This window comes from Carya illinoinensis, chromosome 15, assembly GCF_018687715.1.
Source record: "Carya illinoinensis cultivar Pawnee chromosome 15, C.illinoinensisPawnee_v1, whole genome shotgun sequence".
NCBI lineage: Eukaryota > Viridiplantae > Streptophyta > Magnoliopsida > Fagales > Juglandaceae > Carya > Carya illinoinensis.
The window spans coordinates 46,118,762-46,137,449 of NC_056766.1; the positions used below are offsets into that span (position 1 = coordinate 46,118,762).

The 18,688-nt window shown below is 34.4% G+C and overlaps 2 protein-coding genes across 7 annotated transcripts; one reads left to right on the forward strand and one right to left on the reverse strand.

Moving 5' to 3' along the window:
* Window positions 1-5,432: 5,432 nt before the first annotated feature.
* LOC122297310 (UPF0481 protein At3g47200-like) lies at window positions 5,433-6,645 on the reverse strand. The gene is made up of 2 exons (XM_043107333.1): window positions 6,606-6,645; window positions 5,433-6,491 (listed from the first exon to the last, which is right to left on the reverse strand). The coding sequence occupies exon 2, from the start codon at window positions 6,450-6,452 to the stop codon at window positions 5,547-5,549; it is 906 nt and encodes a 301-aa protein (XP_042963267.1). The 5' UTR covers window positions 6,453-6,491; window positions 6,606-6,645; the 3' UTR covers window positions 5,433-5,546.
* Window positions 6,646-15,591: 8,946 nt separating this feature from the next.
* Window positions 15,592-18,291, forward strand: LOC122297268 (UPF0481 protein At3g47200-like). 6 transcript variants are annotated; one of them, XM_043107284.1, is made up of 4 exons: window positions 15,592-15,900; window positions 16,099-16,162; window positions 16,315-16,960; window positions 17,079-18,291. In XM_043107284.1, exons 3-4 carry the CDS (start codon window positions 16,394-16,396, stop codon window positions 18,006-18,008), a joined length of 1,497 nt encoding a protein of 498 aa, XP_042963218.1. In that variant the 5' UTR covers window positions 15,592-15,900; window positions 16,099-16,162; window positions 16,315-16,393; the 3' UTR covers window positions 18,009-18,291. The 6 variants fall into 6 exon arrangements, with proteins under 6 accessions (XP_042963218.1, XP_042963219.1, XP_042963215.1 ...); XM_043107285.1 differs by having other exon boundaries at window positions 15,592-15,895; XM_043107281.1 differs by having other exon boundaries at window positions 15,598-15,900; window positions 16,099-16,196.
* Window positions 18,292-18,688: the final 397 nt, after the last annotated feature.

Consider the following 18,688-nt stretch of genomic DNA (forward strand, 5'->3'; position numbering starts at 1 on the left):
GTTTAAATATAATCAATGAGACAAATATACGATAAATGCTCATTTCAAAAAATTTAGTTCCAATACTACTACTCCATTGTGAATTTCTGCCTCATCATGTATTGAAATCGATTGCAAGTAGTTACTATATTGAAAAACTGTGAAACACTGTTCGAATGTGAAACACTGTTCAAATGTACATATCAGAAATACTAATCTCATCCAATTGAAAAACATATTAATTGGATCATATTACATAACATATTTCACAACTAACAATGTTTTCAACTGTTTTGAAATTAGATATTAAAAATATAATATACTGATAAAATTCATTTTTTTTTATTTCCTTGTCGATCGCGATTCTGTTGCAATGACATAACACGCTCTATTTGCAGCATTATCTTCCGCTGCACTTGCTGTTAGACCTCACTGCGTATTCTTTCCTTCTGGTCTTTTTGTTGGTTCTGCAAATGCGTCTCTAAATCAGACTGTCGCCTACTCTTACTATCTAGACCTCATATACTCATTCTCAAACCGTGCAACTTCCAAATCTTTAGTAAGATTATTAATTTGTGAAATCGATGAGGTTGAGGAGGATGATCCAGAATGCTTGAAAATTTTTCTCTTTCCTAACTAATCTCCCGGGCAAGAGACACGTGGATATTCCACTTTCACATTATAATTTTCTGATCTTTTGTTGGGAGCTAATTATTTGGCCCAACTGATTATTTTGTGCTTTCACACTTGAGTATTGGTCTTTGCAAGACTCCATATATGATGAATCTGTTACTTTATATCCTAGTAGTGTTGATGCTTTTCTAAGCTCTGACGTTGTACGTGTGCATCCATGCATGATGTGTAGGAGAAAAAATATACGATCCAAGATCAGTCCCTCTCAAGTACTTATTATAATTGTACTTACTGTGCATCCATGTCTATTAGTTTTTAATATTATTGATTGGGGATTGATTTTGATTGTCACGTCAACTTAATTAATAAATCCATGGGTCATTGAATTAATTAATATTTTAAAAGTTATATCGAATCAAATAAATTTCTTCCATCCATTCAAGATTATAAATGCATGGATGGATGGATATATATATATATATATATATATATAATATTGATTCATTAGACAACCCCTCAATTAACACTCTCAAAAACTTATCCTCAAATATAAATTAATGATTATGTCACTTTTAAAGCATTATATCTTCTATATATAAAAAGTGTGTATGAAACGGAAAATCTTGTTTTAACGGTTTTTCTTGTTTTTCCGTTAAAATTAACACCGTTTGTTTAAATACGTGTGAATGTAATTGGCATATAGAATGAAGACATAAATGTTGAGAGAGATAATATTCAATGTTGTTATATAATTTATTAATCACAATAATTACAATACTTAATAGTTTATATAATAATAAGTAATTAAATATTAGTTATTATATTTTTCTCTTTCTCCTTAACATATACACGTGTATTAGGTGCATAAGACGTGAATTCCTAAGTATAATACATGTGTATTATACGTTTCATTAAATCAAATTATTAAGTATTCTAAATTTAAAAATCTCATATAATATATAATACAAGTGTATTTAATCAAAGTGTTTTTTTCTCATGATAGTAGGACGTAACTTCCACTAAGTCATATTCCACACATGGGCTTGCTATGATGGACACATGACAAAAGTCGTGATCATTGAGCTAATCAAGAAAGAGTAAATTCGACCAACAACTTCAAAATATATTTTAGGATTTATATATATGCTATATATAAAAAATATTATACCACAAATTTTATAAAAAGATTATGTTTTAACTTTATGTTGATCTTGATCGATTCAACTAACAGCAAAATAAGAATTTTAATATTGTCTCTATTGATCGTCTACATGATTACATAAATTGATGAATTATAATACAAATATCAAACGACACATATTTTGAACTACCGTTTGTATTAGACTTTTATTAAATTTTTCGTATACATTTTTATTAAAATTGTGGAGTTATAAATATGTATTCGATTATATGATATTTTGAACTAATTTTTTTATCTTCTCCAATATGCTTTAAATTATTAAGTGACATCAATAATTTTTATAAAATATATATTATTTTTTACAAATAATCATTTCATAAAATTAGACGAACGTGCTTTGCACGTTGCTCCCACCTAGTATATATATATATATATATTCAATATAAAAAAACTAATTATTTTATGTTAAAGTGATTATTTCCTATTAAAATAAGTCTATTTTTATATCAAATAGTCATTTTTATTACAAACAACTCGTTATAAATGTTCATCTCTTTTAATGATATATATATATATATATATATGTAAGTTTAAATTACCTATATATAACTCTTGGAAGTCATAATTATGTGAAATCCATTATTTACGCGGTAATTCTTATTACGTAATACGTACTAATGCTTTGGTCATGCTCGGACGTGTGCATGAGAGACACTAATCGAAGGGCCCCAGTAGTACTAAAATGCTAAATGAGGGGGCCGGCTGGGGTTCATGACTTGATTAATGTCGGTATCACCTAATATATATAAATATATATTTATATATATCATGCATGATACATTAATATATAACAGATTAGATGTGACCAATTAGTCTTCCTCTAGTCTATGTGCGATTAATGTGACTCGCACCCATCTAATAATATCTTTATTTTTTACGTGTCCACCCGAGCTAGATTGGATAGCCAAAAGATCTTTGATTTTTAAATTAAGAATATTAATTATTTTTAATTATCTATTTGACATTCAATTAATATAAGCATAGTTAGAAATATAGTATTTCATTAGAAATATATTTATTTTTTACAAAACTGTCTTTTATTTAAGAATAATTATATTCATCATTTTTACACCACACACTTACTTTAATAGCAGTTGTGTGCGGTGTAAGCAGCTGGATAAAAGGATTCAGCTTTATTTTATATAGAGTAGTAAAAAAATTGTAAGACAGTTGTAGGTTAATCATCTTTCTTAAATTAATTAGGTCTGACATTAGAAATGGATTAGTGAACTTATGTTCATCATCTAAAACTATTTATTATTTTCATCTCGTACTTACCGAGCTTGGTTATGGCTTAATTATTAAGATGAAGTTGATGAACAACTAGCTAGCTAGTTCTCGTTAATGGTTAGATATTGATGGAGTAGAGAATTAGAAATATAAATAATATAGGGTCCAATTGGAAAATCTTGACAGTTTGAAGTTATGAATAATTTGTAGGCGTGGAAAATAAATTGATAACCAAGGCCCAAGGGTGATCTGACCCCGAAACTTAAGTCCAACATGTTAGGCCCAAGCCCAACCCATATCATTTTCCCCATTTTATCTCTTCCTCTTCTTTTCTTTTCTCTCTGCCGTTAAACATGAACCCCTATCTCTGTCCTTCACTCTCGTCGCCGCTCACCACATCGGACACCAAGCGGCGCCAACAACATTAACATCATGATCTATTCCTTCCAAGTAGTGTACGTACGTGTTCTACTTGAACCAGAGGATCCAAAAAACTGCTATATATTGGGTTCATGAATTAAGGGTTTCCTTAAATGCATGGCTATAGAGCCAAGTGGATGCATGGAACTTCAAAGATGTTCTACGGTGTTTACTTTTCTACATTTTATTTTGCTAGGCAACTAGAAAATGTAATGTCAATAATTATTCCAGATTTTCGTTCTTCTTTATTAGCTGCATGCATATGGAAATCATGGCATGACACTTTAAAAGTTCATTTGCATTCTGGCGGACAAGACGCGTCTGTAGTTGGTGGTAGTTGGTATGGGATCTTAGTATTGTATATAAGCTTTGGGACTTAAGGTATCTCATTTGTTTGGATTATATTGAAATGCGTGTTAAAAGGGACAATATTTTTGCGGTTTATTTTTTGGAGTAATTAGCCCAGTACGTACATAACATGACTACATTGCAATCCCTGCCCTCGCCGTGGGTTGCCGCTCAGCCGGCTAGTAGCACTGCAAATTGGTGTTTTAAGCATATATCGGTGTCAACATGATAGTATATATATATATTGGGTGTTTTGAGATTTGCCTGATCTTATGTATTTAAGCATGCATGGAAATTAATGACACAAAAATGTTACGTCACGTTTAATTGGACTTATAAATCATGTTATAGTTAGTCATGTCTATTGGAATAATTATAAAGAGTAAGAACACAAGTCTGCTGGAATTGATACTTGGCATGTCGACATGATCTATATAATGATTTATACTCTAAATTAAAGCACTAATTAATCAATATAACATGAGTTATAATTGCTTAAAATTATTATAAAGTCACAAGCATTAAATAAAATCGTCTTTACCACCCTCTTATTTTTTTTTATAAACCGGGCGATTGAGGAAGAGACCTCGTAGGTGATGATTTTAGTGTTCAAGCTATGCTTCCTCCGGGTACTTTAAGATTTATGTTTGTAATGCAGGGTACGGTGCATATATGCATGTTGTCTTCTCAGTTCTTACTGGAAACATATATGTTCCGAGAATTACTTTTCAGCTCAATGGAACAGCCATGATTTACGAAATGAAGCAATATATACACTTGAATGGATCCAATATTAATATATATCATAGAAATCATTGGGTTATATATATAAGCAATACTATCAAGTTATGATCAATAGGACTTATATATCTCCGTGGAAGCTTGAAGGGATGCAATCTTGGAAGTTGGAAAGGATGCAACGTACTCGATCACTCATGATACGTATATGCAGGTTCTGATCTCGTGGGTGTGTAATACTCATTGGATTTCCACCTTACAAGAAAACCATCCAAGATGATCATTTGAGATTAACACGTTGCATATTGGTACATTCTTCATTTTCCTTGCATATACTTTTAATTATCTACCCGATTAATTTGTCTCCATCAAGCTGGATCACAATTTGTCAATCCCAAATTGTAAAGGCGTTAATATACAATAAAATTAAGTAACTTCCTTCATCAACGGAGGAGACCATTTTGTCAAACTTACATCTTTTACTTTTGAGTTCTTTTACAAATTGCATGTGATCACAGCCATCGCAACGGATGATCTACCCATACACATTCATTTCATATACATGGATTTCATTATTTGAAGTACATACATATTCTAATATATATGTGTGACAGAAAATCGAAGGAATTAGATATTTTTCATTTTTTACAAATTAGAAAAATTATGTAGGTCACATTAATCTATATGTAGCATGGATTGTCAGTAAATCCCAACAACTTCTAATTCCAAGATGGATTTATTTGATTTGAAATTCAAACATAATACACATAGTACAAACATATACAATGGACGAACAATAGAGCATACCCAACTTTATTTATTTATTTATTTATTAAAAGACACTTCTACATAATGAGACTTTGAATACTCCCAGTTCTATTAAAAAAGCAATAGTAAGTCAAATGATTGCAACCACGTGGTTCATTGATCAATGTTGGCTCCACTAGATAAACCTGCATCAACCATTTCAAATGGTGTTTTGTTTTTGTCGAAATGGTTATAGTGAAGGCGGAGGTGGAGGTGTAGGTGACAACCCATTAGTTGAGGAGGGGCTGTCATTTGGAGGATTACTAGCAATAAAGGATAAGATGATTGTGACCAAAATGTAAAAGATTGTATTGAGTGATCCTTTGTAGTTTAGCCTAGCAAGAAAACGGCGAATTCGAACTCTAATGTCGTGCATTCGGCAATGACGATTGATGTTTTCGATTTCCTTGGTCATGTAGCAATACTCTTCATTAATATCAAACACCAACTCTTTAGTGAGTCTGTTGAAAAGATTCGCCACCTCCTCGTCTCTACCCATTGCATGTTTGATAATCTCAGCATTACAAAGGATCTTGACATCCTCGACCGTATCCACTATGCTATCCAAGAACAACGCAAGACAGCAAAAATATGGAGTTACATCGCAGTTGTTTTGTTCATAGGCTATCAAGTTCCTCAACACAGGGCTAGTGCTATCATCGATGACCATAGTAGAAATCTTTAACGTCTTGCCTGTAAGCTGTATGTCGAGAATGCAACTAGATTTTCCTTGGAACTTAATACTAGCATAACTAAGTGTTTTAGCATTATGCACCCAACCTTTCCCAGGAAGCCTAAGATGTGTTTTTTCCTTTTCACTCTTTGTAGGCTGCTGCGGGTATGTTTTATCCCCTGAAATTAAGGAAGAGTGAAACAAAGCTAATAGATGTATATACTCACTATTGGCATGCTTGTTCAACATCCCTTCTTCAAATTTCTCCTTCCCAGGTCTCAAGGGTTCAAAAAACCTAAGAGCAAGCGTATTCAGAGTTGTCTCCCCCATCAAGTTAGGAGTAAGTTCAAAAATCTTCTGCAGCACAAACATAGGGAGTTGGTTCTCAAGCAAAATTAAATCACGAGAGATATTTGTCTGCATCCAACGTGTTTTGAAAAGGGGTTCCCCTTCACGATTCTTCTGCAAACAGTAAAGAAGTATAATTGTGATCAATTTGTCTTCGTGTGATCATAATTGCTAAGGAAAAATTAGAGCGAAAAACCAACTTAATTAGAATGTATAACTAATTAATACCTCATAGAAACACAAGAGTTCTACAATGAAGCAACCGTTGAAAACATTGTTAGTTGTGAAATATGTTATGTAATATGATCCAATTAATATGTTTTTCAATTGGATGAGATTAGTATTTCTGATATGTACATTTGAACAGTGTTTCACATTCGAAGTATGAAAGCACAAATAATCAGTTGGACCAAATAATTAGCTCCCAACAAAAGAGAAAATTATATATGTGAATGTGGAATATCCACGTACGTGTCTCTCGCCCCGAAAATTAGTTAAGACAGAGACAAGATGGACAAGAATAAAAGGATAGCCAATGGTTCTAAATGATAGATAATTTTGATAACAAGTTTTATATATGTATTTTTTTGTTTCGCAGAATGGTAACCAATTAATGATGAGTAAGCATTAATTATTTATATATAACTGAAAATTGGATCAGATTTTCAGTTTTTCTTCTACATCTACAAGTTTTATATATGTATTTTTCTTCTACGCAAAATATTTTGCACACCTGACGTAGGATTGCATCTAGTATATATTATTCTATATACCATCCAATTTGGTCTATGCACAACCTTAATTAGCTAACTATACCTATTCAACTTATTTCTAACTTTTTCTACAATTTAATTTAAAGTTAGAAGTAAGTGGAGGCTAGCTAGTAGATATCTGGCCTGATATATGCGGAGCCAATATTTCAAAATGGGTTCATAATTTTTTACACAGAGGGCTAAGCTACAATGTTTTTAGAAAGCTTAACCTTTATATAATTATATATATTTATTCATGTTTTGAATGCTTTTGCGTTGTTTTTAATTAATGCTAGCTAATCTATATAATATTCACTACGTACTGCGTACTACTGATCTATACTAGTTTTGAAACCAAAGGTCAATAACGTGGTTAATTCATCTCTTAGCTAGGAAAATTAATTAATTAATGGTAATAATTCCAATTTGTTTAAATATAATCAATGAGACAATATACGATAAATGCTCATTTCAAAAAATTTAGTTCCAATACTACTACTCCATTGTGAATTTCTGCCTCATCATGTATTTCAATCGATTGCAAGTAGTTACTATATATGGTCTGAATGAGAATCTCAACGCATTGGGATTAGTTTATTTATGGTACAGATTGAAAAACGTCTATTGAGAATTAAGTTTCAGCATTTTCGTAATAATTAAGAAGAACTGAAAGAACTAATTATTGACAGAAATGGAAGATGATCATTATCATGATGTGGGAGAGATATTTGAAACCAGTAGTCAACAATCAAATGCGAGTACTTCAGATGCAGTTCGCCAGACAACTTTTGGCATTGGTGAAGAATTAATCAAAGATGACAAGCCAAATGATCAAGATCAGAGGCGTACATCAAGATCAGTCCAGAAGCATGAACAACATAGAAGATTAGGAAAAATTGTTTCTGGTCAACATGCGATCCGAATCAATGCGAGTACCTTGGATGCAGTTTGCCAGCCAACTATTGGCAATATTGATCATGGTGAAGCAGCGGCTTTTGGCATTGGTGGAAAAGAAGATGGCAATCCAAATGAAGGGAGACATCTAAGAGTCCAGACAAAGGATCAATGTAAGAAATGAAGAATAGTTGTTCTTGAATGTGTGATCCGAATCAACGATAATGAGAGACAAAAGCTTGTTATCATCAGCGGATCAGAATGGTCGACATTGAAGGTTCTTGCACCTATGTTCAAAGTTGACAAGGGAGCTTACATCCCCAAAATTGTCTCCATTGGTCCATTTCATTATAATGAATCAAGTCTACAAGCCATTCAAGCTCAAAAATGGCGATTTCTTGATCGCCTAATTCGAAATTAAACGGGGCAGCCTATCCTTGAAGAAAGTCTCAAAAATGTCATGATCAAATCAGAGGAAAAGACCAGAGATTTCTATGCAAAAGACTTTCAAGCTATAAAGTCTGATGATTTTGTGAAGATGATGCTCCTTGACGGTTGCTTCATCGTTGAACTCCTGCGTTTATACGAGGTATTAATTAGTTAAACATTCTAATTAATTTGGTTTTTACATTCTAATTTTCCTTTAGCAATTAAGATCACATGAAGACATGCTGACCACATTTATACTTGTTGACTTCTTGCAGAAAAAATATGTGGGGTAGCCCATTTTCCAAATACGATGGATGTTGCCAAATATGTCTGGTGATTTCCTTTTGCTTGAGAACCAAGTCCCTAAGTTCGTGCTACAAAATATTTTTGAACTTACTACCTCAAAGGGGGAGGCAAGTCTTGATTTGAACATCCTTGCTCTTGGATTTTTTGAACCCTTGAGACCTGGGAAGGAATAATTTGAAACATTTATGTTGCACAAGCATGCCACTGGTGATTATATACATCTATTAGCTTTGTTTCACTCTACCTTAACTTTAGGGGATAACATATGCATGCAGCAACCTGCAAAGAGTGAAAGGAAAAAAACACATCTTATGTTTCCTGGGAAACGTTGGGTGCATGATGCCAAAACACTTCAATATGCTAGTATTGAGGTCAGAAATAATCCTGGTAGCATTCTCAACCTAAAGCTTAAAGGCAAGATGCTAAAGATTCCAACCATAATCATTGATGATAGCACTGGCCCTTTGTTGAGGAACTTGATAGCCTTTGAACAAAACAATCACTCTGCAGCTCCATTTTTTTGCTGCCTTGTAGTGTTCATGGATAGCATAGTGGATACGATTGAGGATGTCAAGATTCTTCGTGATGCCGGGATTATCAAACAGGCAAAGGGTGAAGATGAGGAGTTTACAAATCTTTTCAACAATCTCACTAAAGAGTTGGTGTTTGATATTGATAAGGAGTATTGCTACATGACCGAGCAAATCGAAAACATCAACCATCTTTGTCGAGCACACAACACCAGAGTTTGAATTTGTCGTCTTCTTGCCAGGTTGAACTACAAGGGATCACTCACAACATACGCTTCCATTCTAGTTACAGTCATCTTTTCCCTTTTCGCTGCTAAGTTTTCAAGTTATAGCCCCTCACTTAATCAGTACTATCCACCTCCACCTCCACCTCCGCCTTAACTATAAGCATTATGACAAAAACAAAACACCATTTGAAATGGTTGGGGTAGGTTTATTTGGTGGAGCCGACATTGAAGATCAAGCCCTATGTTTGCACATCATTTAGCTTAGTCTTGGTTTTCAATAAAGTTGGGAGCATTCAGAGTGATCTCATGTAGTAGTGTTTTTTTTTTTTTTTTTTTAATTTTTTTTTTTTTAAATCAAGTTTTGTATGTTGTGTTGTTGTTCCATTGCATATGTCAATACTATTGGTATTATGTTTGAATATCAAATCGAATAAATCTATCTTTGAATCAGATGTTGTTGGGATTCACTCCCAATTCATGTTATAATAGATTGTGACTAGCCTCCATAAATTTTCTAATTTATAAAGAACAAAAAATGTCTTCAATGTTCTGTCACACATATATATCACAAATATGTGTGACAAAAATGATTTCCTTAAAAGAAAAAGCTACAAGTTTGATGTGGAGGATGTTACTTTACAATTTGGGATTGATCAATTATCACCAACTTCTTGAACATTCTTACCATTTTTTCCTGGTTCAGTAGGGAAATTTGGTCTATGTGATCCAGCTTGATGAAAACAGATCTGGTAGATAATTAAGAGTCTGCAAGGAAATTAAATGAAGAATGTACTAATTATATGCAAAGTGTTAATTAGTAATCTCAAATGATCATCTTGGATGATTTTCTTGTAAGGTGGAAATAACACATTCCCTAGTAACACATTTAGACCTATTGGGATTTAATGTGTTAAGTCTCAAATAACACATTCCCAGATAATTATTACATACCCACGAGAGAACTATATATAGAGTTGCGTGCATCCCTTCCAGGTAGATAACTAATTATACAAAAACAATGTTTACTATGATATATATAGAGAATATTGGATCCTTGAGCAGTTCTACGGAGAAGCCATTGTAGTGGCGCACACATTGCACTAATTACTACGTGGCTGCTTTGTCTTCAATTTTTTTCCTAATCAAAACGTGCTTTTTGATTGCATTTGAAATTCGGTTTTTGATTTATCCCCATTCGAATTCATCCAATGAATACCCTTCTCCCTTGACAAGGACCGGCGTGCACTTCCTCTGGCTAGAGCCTCCCGACGACACCGTCTCTCTCGTCAGCGCCACCGAGCGGCACTGCTTCATTTGCCCAGCACCGACACTCCCCGTGAGCTATATTTCGAAGCAAATGCGAATTGAATCCCACGAAACCCAATCTCCTGCATCGTCACGAACCTGCATCGAGGTTCCTCTTCCAAGGGCCACCTCACGATGGCGTCTCCATGTTCAACGCCACCTCCCAATGCTCCTATGTCTGTCGAGTGCTGCAACTTCTCGTGAGTTGATTGAATAGACCAAACCAGTGACAACTGCCCAAATAGCTCTGTTTTGCCAATGGTTTGCTCAGCTTCGTAGGTAAATATTTTTTATTTTCCAATCAATACTATTATGTTATTCATGTGTACATCGAGATGGGATGCTTTGTGTTTTCTGAGATGGGTATCATGACTTAGGGCATGGAGAAAAAAATTGTTCTTCGTGAGCATACGTGGAAGAAACCCATCTAGTTTCTGAGTCTTTATTCTCCTCTGCTTTCATTATACTCTGTTTGATAAAAAAAAACCCATGTATGACATCTTTCCTTTCGTATATATTGCTGCTTTCAGTATATATATCTTTCTGTTTTTGGAAAACAGGTTAATGGCTGGGGCTTCATTTTTTTGTGAAGCTTGGAGTTTGTTAGGCAATTTTTTTTATACTTGTTTGGTAAAGATAGCTTGTTCAGTTGTTTTTATCATTTTTATTAATTTGTTTATTATTGTCAAGAGATCAAATTTGTTTCTGCCTTCCCAAAGTGCTTCTGCCTCTGAATAATGGCGGATAAGAAAAAAATAAATAGAAATTAAAATATAAGAGGAAAAGTTTGTCTATGTTTCTTGTCTCTCTCTGTTATTATCTTGTTTCCTTTCTCACCTTTTTTTTTTTTTGAGAAATCCCGCGAAACCCAACCTCCTGCATCGTCGAAAACCTGCGTCTGGGTTCCTCTTCCCAGGGCCACCTCACTACGGTGTCTCTGCGTCGGGGTTCCTCTTCCCAGGGCCACCTCGCAACGACATCTTCATGTTCAACACCACCTCCCAACACTCCTACGTCTGCCGAGCGCTACAACTTCCCGCGAGTTGATTAAACGGAACAAACCAGCAACAACTGCCCTAACAGCTCTGTTTTGCCAATGGTTTGCTCAGCTTCGTAGGTAAATATTTTTCATTTTCCAATCAATACTATTATGTTATTCATGTGTACATCGAGATGGGATGCTTTGTGTTTTCTGAGATGGGTATTGTGGCTTAGGGCATGCACAAAAAAATTGTTCTTTTTTAGCATATATGGAAGAAACCCATCTGGTTTCAGAGTCATTATTCTCCTTTGCTTTCATTATGCTCTGTTTTATGAAAAAAAAACCCATGTATGAAATCTTTCCTTTCGTATATATTGCAACTTTCAGTATATATATCTTTCTTTTTTCGCAAAATAGGTTGATGGCTGGGGCTTCATTTTTTCATAATGCTTGGAGTTTGTTAGGCAATTTTTTATACTTGTTTGGTAAAGATAGCTTGTTCAGTTGTTTTTATCATTGTTATTAATTTGTTTATTATTGTCAAGAGATCAAATTTGTTTCGACCTTCCCAAAGTGCTTCTGCCTCTGAATGATGGCGGATAAGAAAAAAACAAATAGAAATGAAAATATAAGGGAAAAACTTTGTCTATTTTTCTCGTCTCTCTCTGTTATTATCTTCTTTCCCTTTCTCACATTTTTTTTTTTTTGAGAAATCCCGCGAAACCCAACCTCATGCGTCCTCACGAACCTGCGTCGGGGTTCCTCTTCCCAAGGCGACCTCTCGACGGTGTTTCCATGTTCAACGCCACCTCCCAAAGCTCCTACGTCTGCCGCAACTTCCTGTAAGTTGATTGAACGGACCAAACCAGCGACAACTGCTAGAACAACTCTATTTTGCCAATGGTTTGTTCAGCTTCGTAGGTAAATATTTTTCATTTTCCAATCAATATTATTATGTTATTCATGTGTACATCAAGATGGGATGCTTTGTGTTTTCTAAGATGGGTATTGTGGCTTAGGGCGTGCAGAAAAAAATTGTTCTTTGTGAGCATACGTGGAAGAAACCCATCTGGTTTCAGAGTCTTTATTCTCCTCTGCTTTCACTATGCTCTGTTTTATGAAAAAAAAAACCATGTATGACATCTTTCCTTTTGTATATATTGCTGCTTTCAGTATATATATCTTTCTTTTTTTGCAAAACAGGTTGATGGCTGGGGCTTCATTTTTTCGCAATGCTTGGAGTTTGTTAGGCAATTTTTTATACTTGTTTGAAAAAGATAGCCTGTTCAGTTGTTTTTATCATTTTTATTAATTTGTTTATTATTGTTAAGAGATCAAATTTGATTCTGCCTTCCCAAAGTGCTTCTGCCTCTTAATAATGGCGGATAAGAAAAAAATAAATAGAAATTAAAATATAAGAGGAAAAGTTTGTCTATGTTTCTAGTCTCTCTCTGTTATTATCTTCTTTCATTTCCACATTTTTTTTTTTGAGAAATCCCGCGAAACCCAACCTCCTGCGTCGTCACAAACCTGCGTCTGGGTTCCTCTTCCCAGGGCCACCTCGAGACGGCGTCTCCGCGTCGGGGGCCACCTCGTAATGGCATGTCCATGTTCAACGCCACCTCCCAACACTCCTACGTCTGCCGAGCGCTGCAACTTCCCGCGAGTTGATTAAACGGACCAAACCAACGACAACTGCCCAGACAGCTTTGTTTTGCCAATGGTTTGCTCAGCTTCGTAGGTAAATATTTTTCATTTTCCAATCAATACTATTATGTTATTAATGTGTACAGCGAGATGGGATGCTTTGTGTTTTCTAAGATGGGTATTGTGGCTTAGGACATGGAGAAAAAAATTGTATTTTGTGAGCATATGTGGAAGAGAGTCTTTATTCTCCTCTGCTTTCATTATGCTCTGTTTGATGAAAAAAAAACCCATGTATGACATCTTTTCTTTCGTATATATTGCTACATTCAGTATATATATCTTTCTTTTTTTGCAAAACAGGTTGATGGCTAGGGCTTCATTTTTTCGTGATGCTTGGAGTTTGTTAGGCAATTTTTTATACTTGTTTGGTAAAGATAGCTTGTTCAGTTCTTTTTATCATTGTTATTAATTTGTTTATTATTGTCAAGAGATCAAACTTGTTTCTTACTTCCCAAAGTGCTTCTGCCTCTGAATGATGGCAGATAAGAAAAAAATAAACAGAAATTAAAATATAAGGGGAAAAGTTCGTCTATTTTTCTAGTCTCTCTCTGTTACTACCTTCTTTCCCTTTCTCACATTTTTTTTTTGTTAAATCCCACGAAACCCAACCTCAAGCGTCCTTATGAACCTGCGTCGGGGTTCCTCTTCCCAGGGCGACCTCGTGACGGTGTTTCCATGTTCAACGCCACCTTGCAACGCTCCTACGTCTGCCGAGTGCTGCAACTTCCAGCGAGTTGTTTGAACGAACCAAACCAGCGACAACTGCTGGAACAGCTCTATTTTGCCAATGGTTTGCTCAGCTTCGTAGGTAAATATTTTTCATTTTCCAATCAATACTATTATGTTATTCATGTGTACATCGAGATGGGATGCTTTGTGTTTTCTGAGATGGGTATTGTGGCTTAGGGCATGCAGAAAAAAATTGTTCTTTGTTAGCATACGTGGAAGAAACCCATTTGGTTTCAGAGTCTTTATTCTCCTCTGCTTTCATTATGCTCTGTGTGATGAAAAAAACCCATGTATGACATATTTCCTTTCGTATATATTGCTGCTTTCAGTATATATATCTTTCTTTTTTTGCAAAATAGGTTATTTAGACGTAAAACAGATGATGAAATTATTTAGACGTAAGGCCGTGGCCGATAAGGGAGAATCTTTTGAAAGAAATTAAAACCCCTTCATAAAACTTTTCAGGATACATGAACTTATTATTATAAATTAGTTATCGGGCGATATATGGATATATACTGCACATTTATTAATTAAAAAAGCCAAAACTCATAGCTTAATTAATTAGATCGATATGTGATCAAATCATTAATTAAAATAGTACATATATATATATATATATATATTTAATTGATCTCAAATAGGCAGCGAGACAATTCTCGTCATAGTACTTACTCCTCATGCTTTAATGCTTATCATAGGTAGTACTGTGCATGCATGATCGATTCATGATTAGATTTAAAAGTCCCAGCCTCCAAATTATAAATATATGTATATGTATATATAATATACACACCCATGCATATACACACCCATGCATATCATACGTGTCAAGTGAGTCTTGATCGAACTCTCTATTTGATGTTTGTTCAAGCGTTTTTTTGAATTGTATTAAATATTAAATTTAAAGGTCTATTATTCTACCTTCAAACTAATATTTTATTTTAATTTTAATAGGTAATGGTTTTATTTTATTTTATTCTAAATTAGTTGGAAATCAATTATTTAAGTACTAAATTAAACTATTAGGTTAGTATAATTACAAAATATGAAGAAAAAAATTAAAAATATTATTATTAAAAAAATTATATTATATTATTATTTTGATGAATCTAATGACTAATCTAATATGAAATTATAGATATGAAGATTTTGGATTTATAAAAAATTTATACTTTTTATTAAATTTTAAAGATAAATTTGATGAGTTTAATACTAATGCTCTTAGTGTATCTAATTACTCTTGTGGCATTGTAGATTCACACGTGGGCCTTGTAGCTTCGTTTAATATTGATCCGACTCTCTGAGTGAGTCAAACGAAGCTCAGGTCGATGCTCGAGTTGTACGGTTTTCTGAGGGTGGCAAGTAAAGTACTTGGTCTCATGTGAAGTGTGAACCAAAACTACGAACTCATGCTGTGAAGCTTGTCGGTTCAGCTCTTTGGCAGCTTCTCTGTGTCTCTCACTGATACTTTTTTTATCTTTTACAGCAGAGTTAGCAGACCCATAGATATTATATATTCTAGGCTAATCTCGGTATCCATTGTAGGGTGAAGTTGGAGTTTCTCATCACCAGGAACTCAGACCGTGAGTCCGGGAGTATCGATCTCTGCATCATGCTCATGTAGTTTTGCTAGCTTCTTGCGCGCGCACACTACGTACGGTACATATAATTCTTGCATACTGAAATTGAATTAATTAGCATGATATGTACGTAAATATATGCTATATATCTCACAAGATTAACTTACCAATTAAATATATAGTAGATTCACAAGATTAACTTAGTAATAACAATTGTATATACTTAGCTATATATATATATATATATATTCAGTCGTACGTGGTTTATTTACTGCAGGTAATTGTATAAGCAAATTTCCAGAAAACAGACCAACCAGAATGATCTGTTGACGGACAGTTCGGTACGTACTGGCATGGGTTGCATGGTTTTTGGAGGTGATGCATGCATACATGTTTGTTCTTTACCTCAACCGTTAAGTACTAACTATGGTCTTAATCAGAATCTTAGCACATGACTGTGATTAAATTCTTTATTTATATATATATAGTACAGATTGAACAACTATTGAGAACTAAGTTTCAGCATTTTCGTAACAATTAAGAAGAACTTAAAGCTAGCGCTGTTGAACGAAATGGAAGATGTGGGAGAGGATTTTGAAACCAGTAATCAACAATCAAATGATGGTACTTTAGATGCAGTTGGCGATCAACTGGCAGCTTTTGGCAATATTGGCACCAATTTTGGCTTTGGTGGTGAAGAATATTACAATCCAAATGAAGAGACACAATCAGGCCAAACAGTTGATCCTGAGCATGCTATCCAAATCAACGATAATGAGAGACAAAAGCCTGTTATCATCAACGGATCAGGATGGTCGACATTGAAGATTCCTGTACCTATGTTCAAAGTCGACAAAGAACCCTACATCCCCATGATTGTCTCCATTGGTCCCTTTCATCATAATGAACCAAGTCTACGAGCTATGCAAACTCAAAAGCGGCAGTTTCTGGATCACCTGATTCGAAACCGAACAGGGCAACCTATCCTTGAAGAAAGCCTTAAAAATGCCATGAGAAAATTGGAGAAAAAGACTAGAGAATTCTATGCATATGACTTTCAGGCTATAAAACCTGATGATTTTGTGCAGATGATGGTCCTCGACGGTTGCTTCATTGTAGAACTCCTGCGTTTCTACGAGGTATTAATTAGTTATACATTCTAATTAAGTTTGGTTTTCACTCTAATTTTCCTTTAGTAATTATGATCACAAGAAGGCATGCACACTGATCACAATTATATTTCTTGACTTCTTGCAGAAAAAATATGTGGGAGAGCCCTTTTTCAAAACACGCTGGACACAGACAAATATCTCTCGTGATTTACTTTTGCTTGAGAACCAACTCCCTATGTTTGTGCTGAAGGAGATTTTTGAACTTACTACCTTGACTGGGGAGGCAACTCTGATTACGCTTGCTCTTAGGTTTTTTGAACCCTTGAGACCTGGGAAGGACAAATTTGATGAAAGGATGTTGAACAAGCATGCCAATGGTGGGTATATACATCTATTAGCTTTGTTTCACTCTACCTTAATTTCAGGAGATAACATATACCCACAGCAGCTTGCAAAGAGTGATCTTAGGCGTCCTGGGAAAGGTTTGGTGCATAATGCCAAAATACTTAGTTATGCTGGTATTAAGTTCAAAAAAACATCTGGTAGCATTCTCAACATAAATCTTACAGGCAAGACGTTAAATATTCCGACTATGGTCATCGATGATAGCACTAGCCCTATGTTCAGGAACTTGATAGCCTATGAACAAAACAACTGTGATGTAGCTCCACATTTTTGCTGTCTTGCATTGTTCTTGGATAGCATAGTGGATACGGTCCAGGATGTCAAGATTCTTTGTGATGCTGGGATTATCGAACATGCAATGGGTAGAGACGAGGAGGTGGCAAATATTTTCAACAAACTTACTAAAGGGCTAGTGTTTGATATTAATGAAGAGTATTGCTACATGACCAAGGAAATCAAAAAGATCAACCGTCATTGTGAACACTACAACATCAGAGTTCGAATTCGTCATCTTTTCTCTAGGCTAAATTTCAAAAGATTACTCAGGTTTCTCGACGCATGCTTTTACATCGTGATCACAGTCATCGTAATTAAGATACAGTCAAAATCTAATAATTCAAATGCCTACTCCTCAAATGCTCAGGATTCACCTCCACCCTTGCCTTCTTGATGAAAGTGTATTTGATGGAGCGATGATTGTGCCGTGTTTGCTCATCATTTAGCTTAGTATTGGCTTTTCAATAAAACTGGGAGTCCTCAGATTGTCATGTAGTAGTATTTTTTTTAAATTTCTTTTATGCTTTGTTGTTGTTCCATTGCATATGTCTGTACTATGCGTATTATGTAATACTTACATATGTCTGTACTATGTGTATTATGTTAAACTAAGTGTATTAAGTTTGAGTTTCAAATCGAATAAATCCATCTTGGAATCAGAATTGTTGTTGGGATTCGCTCACAATCCAAGTTATATATAGATTGTGACCTCCATAAATTTTCTAATATGTCTGAACTATGTGTATTATGTTTGAGTTTTAAATCGAATAAATCCATCTTGGAATTAGAAGTTGTTGGGATTCACTCACAATCCAAGTTATATATAGATTGTGACCATAAATTTTGTAATTTATAAAAAATGAAAATGTCTTCCTTCAAATAATGAAATCCATATATGGAATGAATGTGATGGATAGATCATCCATTGCAATGGGTTGTGATCACAAGCAATTTGTAAAAGTACTCAAAAGTAAAAGATATAAGTATGATGAAATGGTCTCCTCCCTTGATGGAGAAGGTTACTTTCATTGTATATTACCGTCTTTACAATTTGGGATTGACAAATTATCATCT

Bases quoted from the DNA above. Each gene is read 5' to 3' on its own strand.
- LOC122297310 (XM_043107333.1), bottom strand. From the start codon at position 6,452: ATGCAGACAAATATCTCTCGTGATTTAATTTTGCTTGAGAACCAACTC.
- LOC122297268 (XM_043107284.1), top strand. From the start codon at position 16,394: ATGGAAGATGTGGGAGAGGATTTTGAAACCAGTAATCAACAATCAAAT. The intron at 16,961-17,078 runs GTATTAATTAGT...GACTTCTTGCAG, and splicing joins AACTCCTGCGTTTCTACGAG to AAAAAATATGTGGGAGAGCC.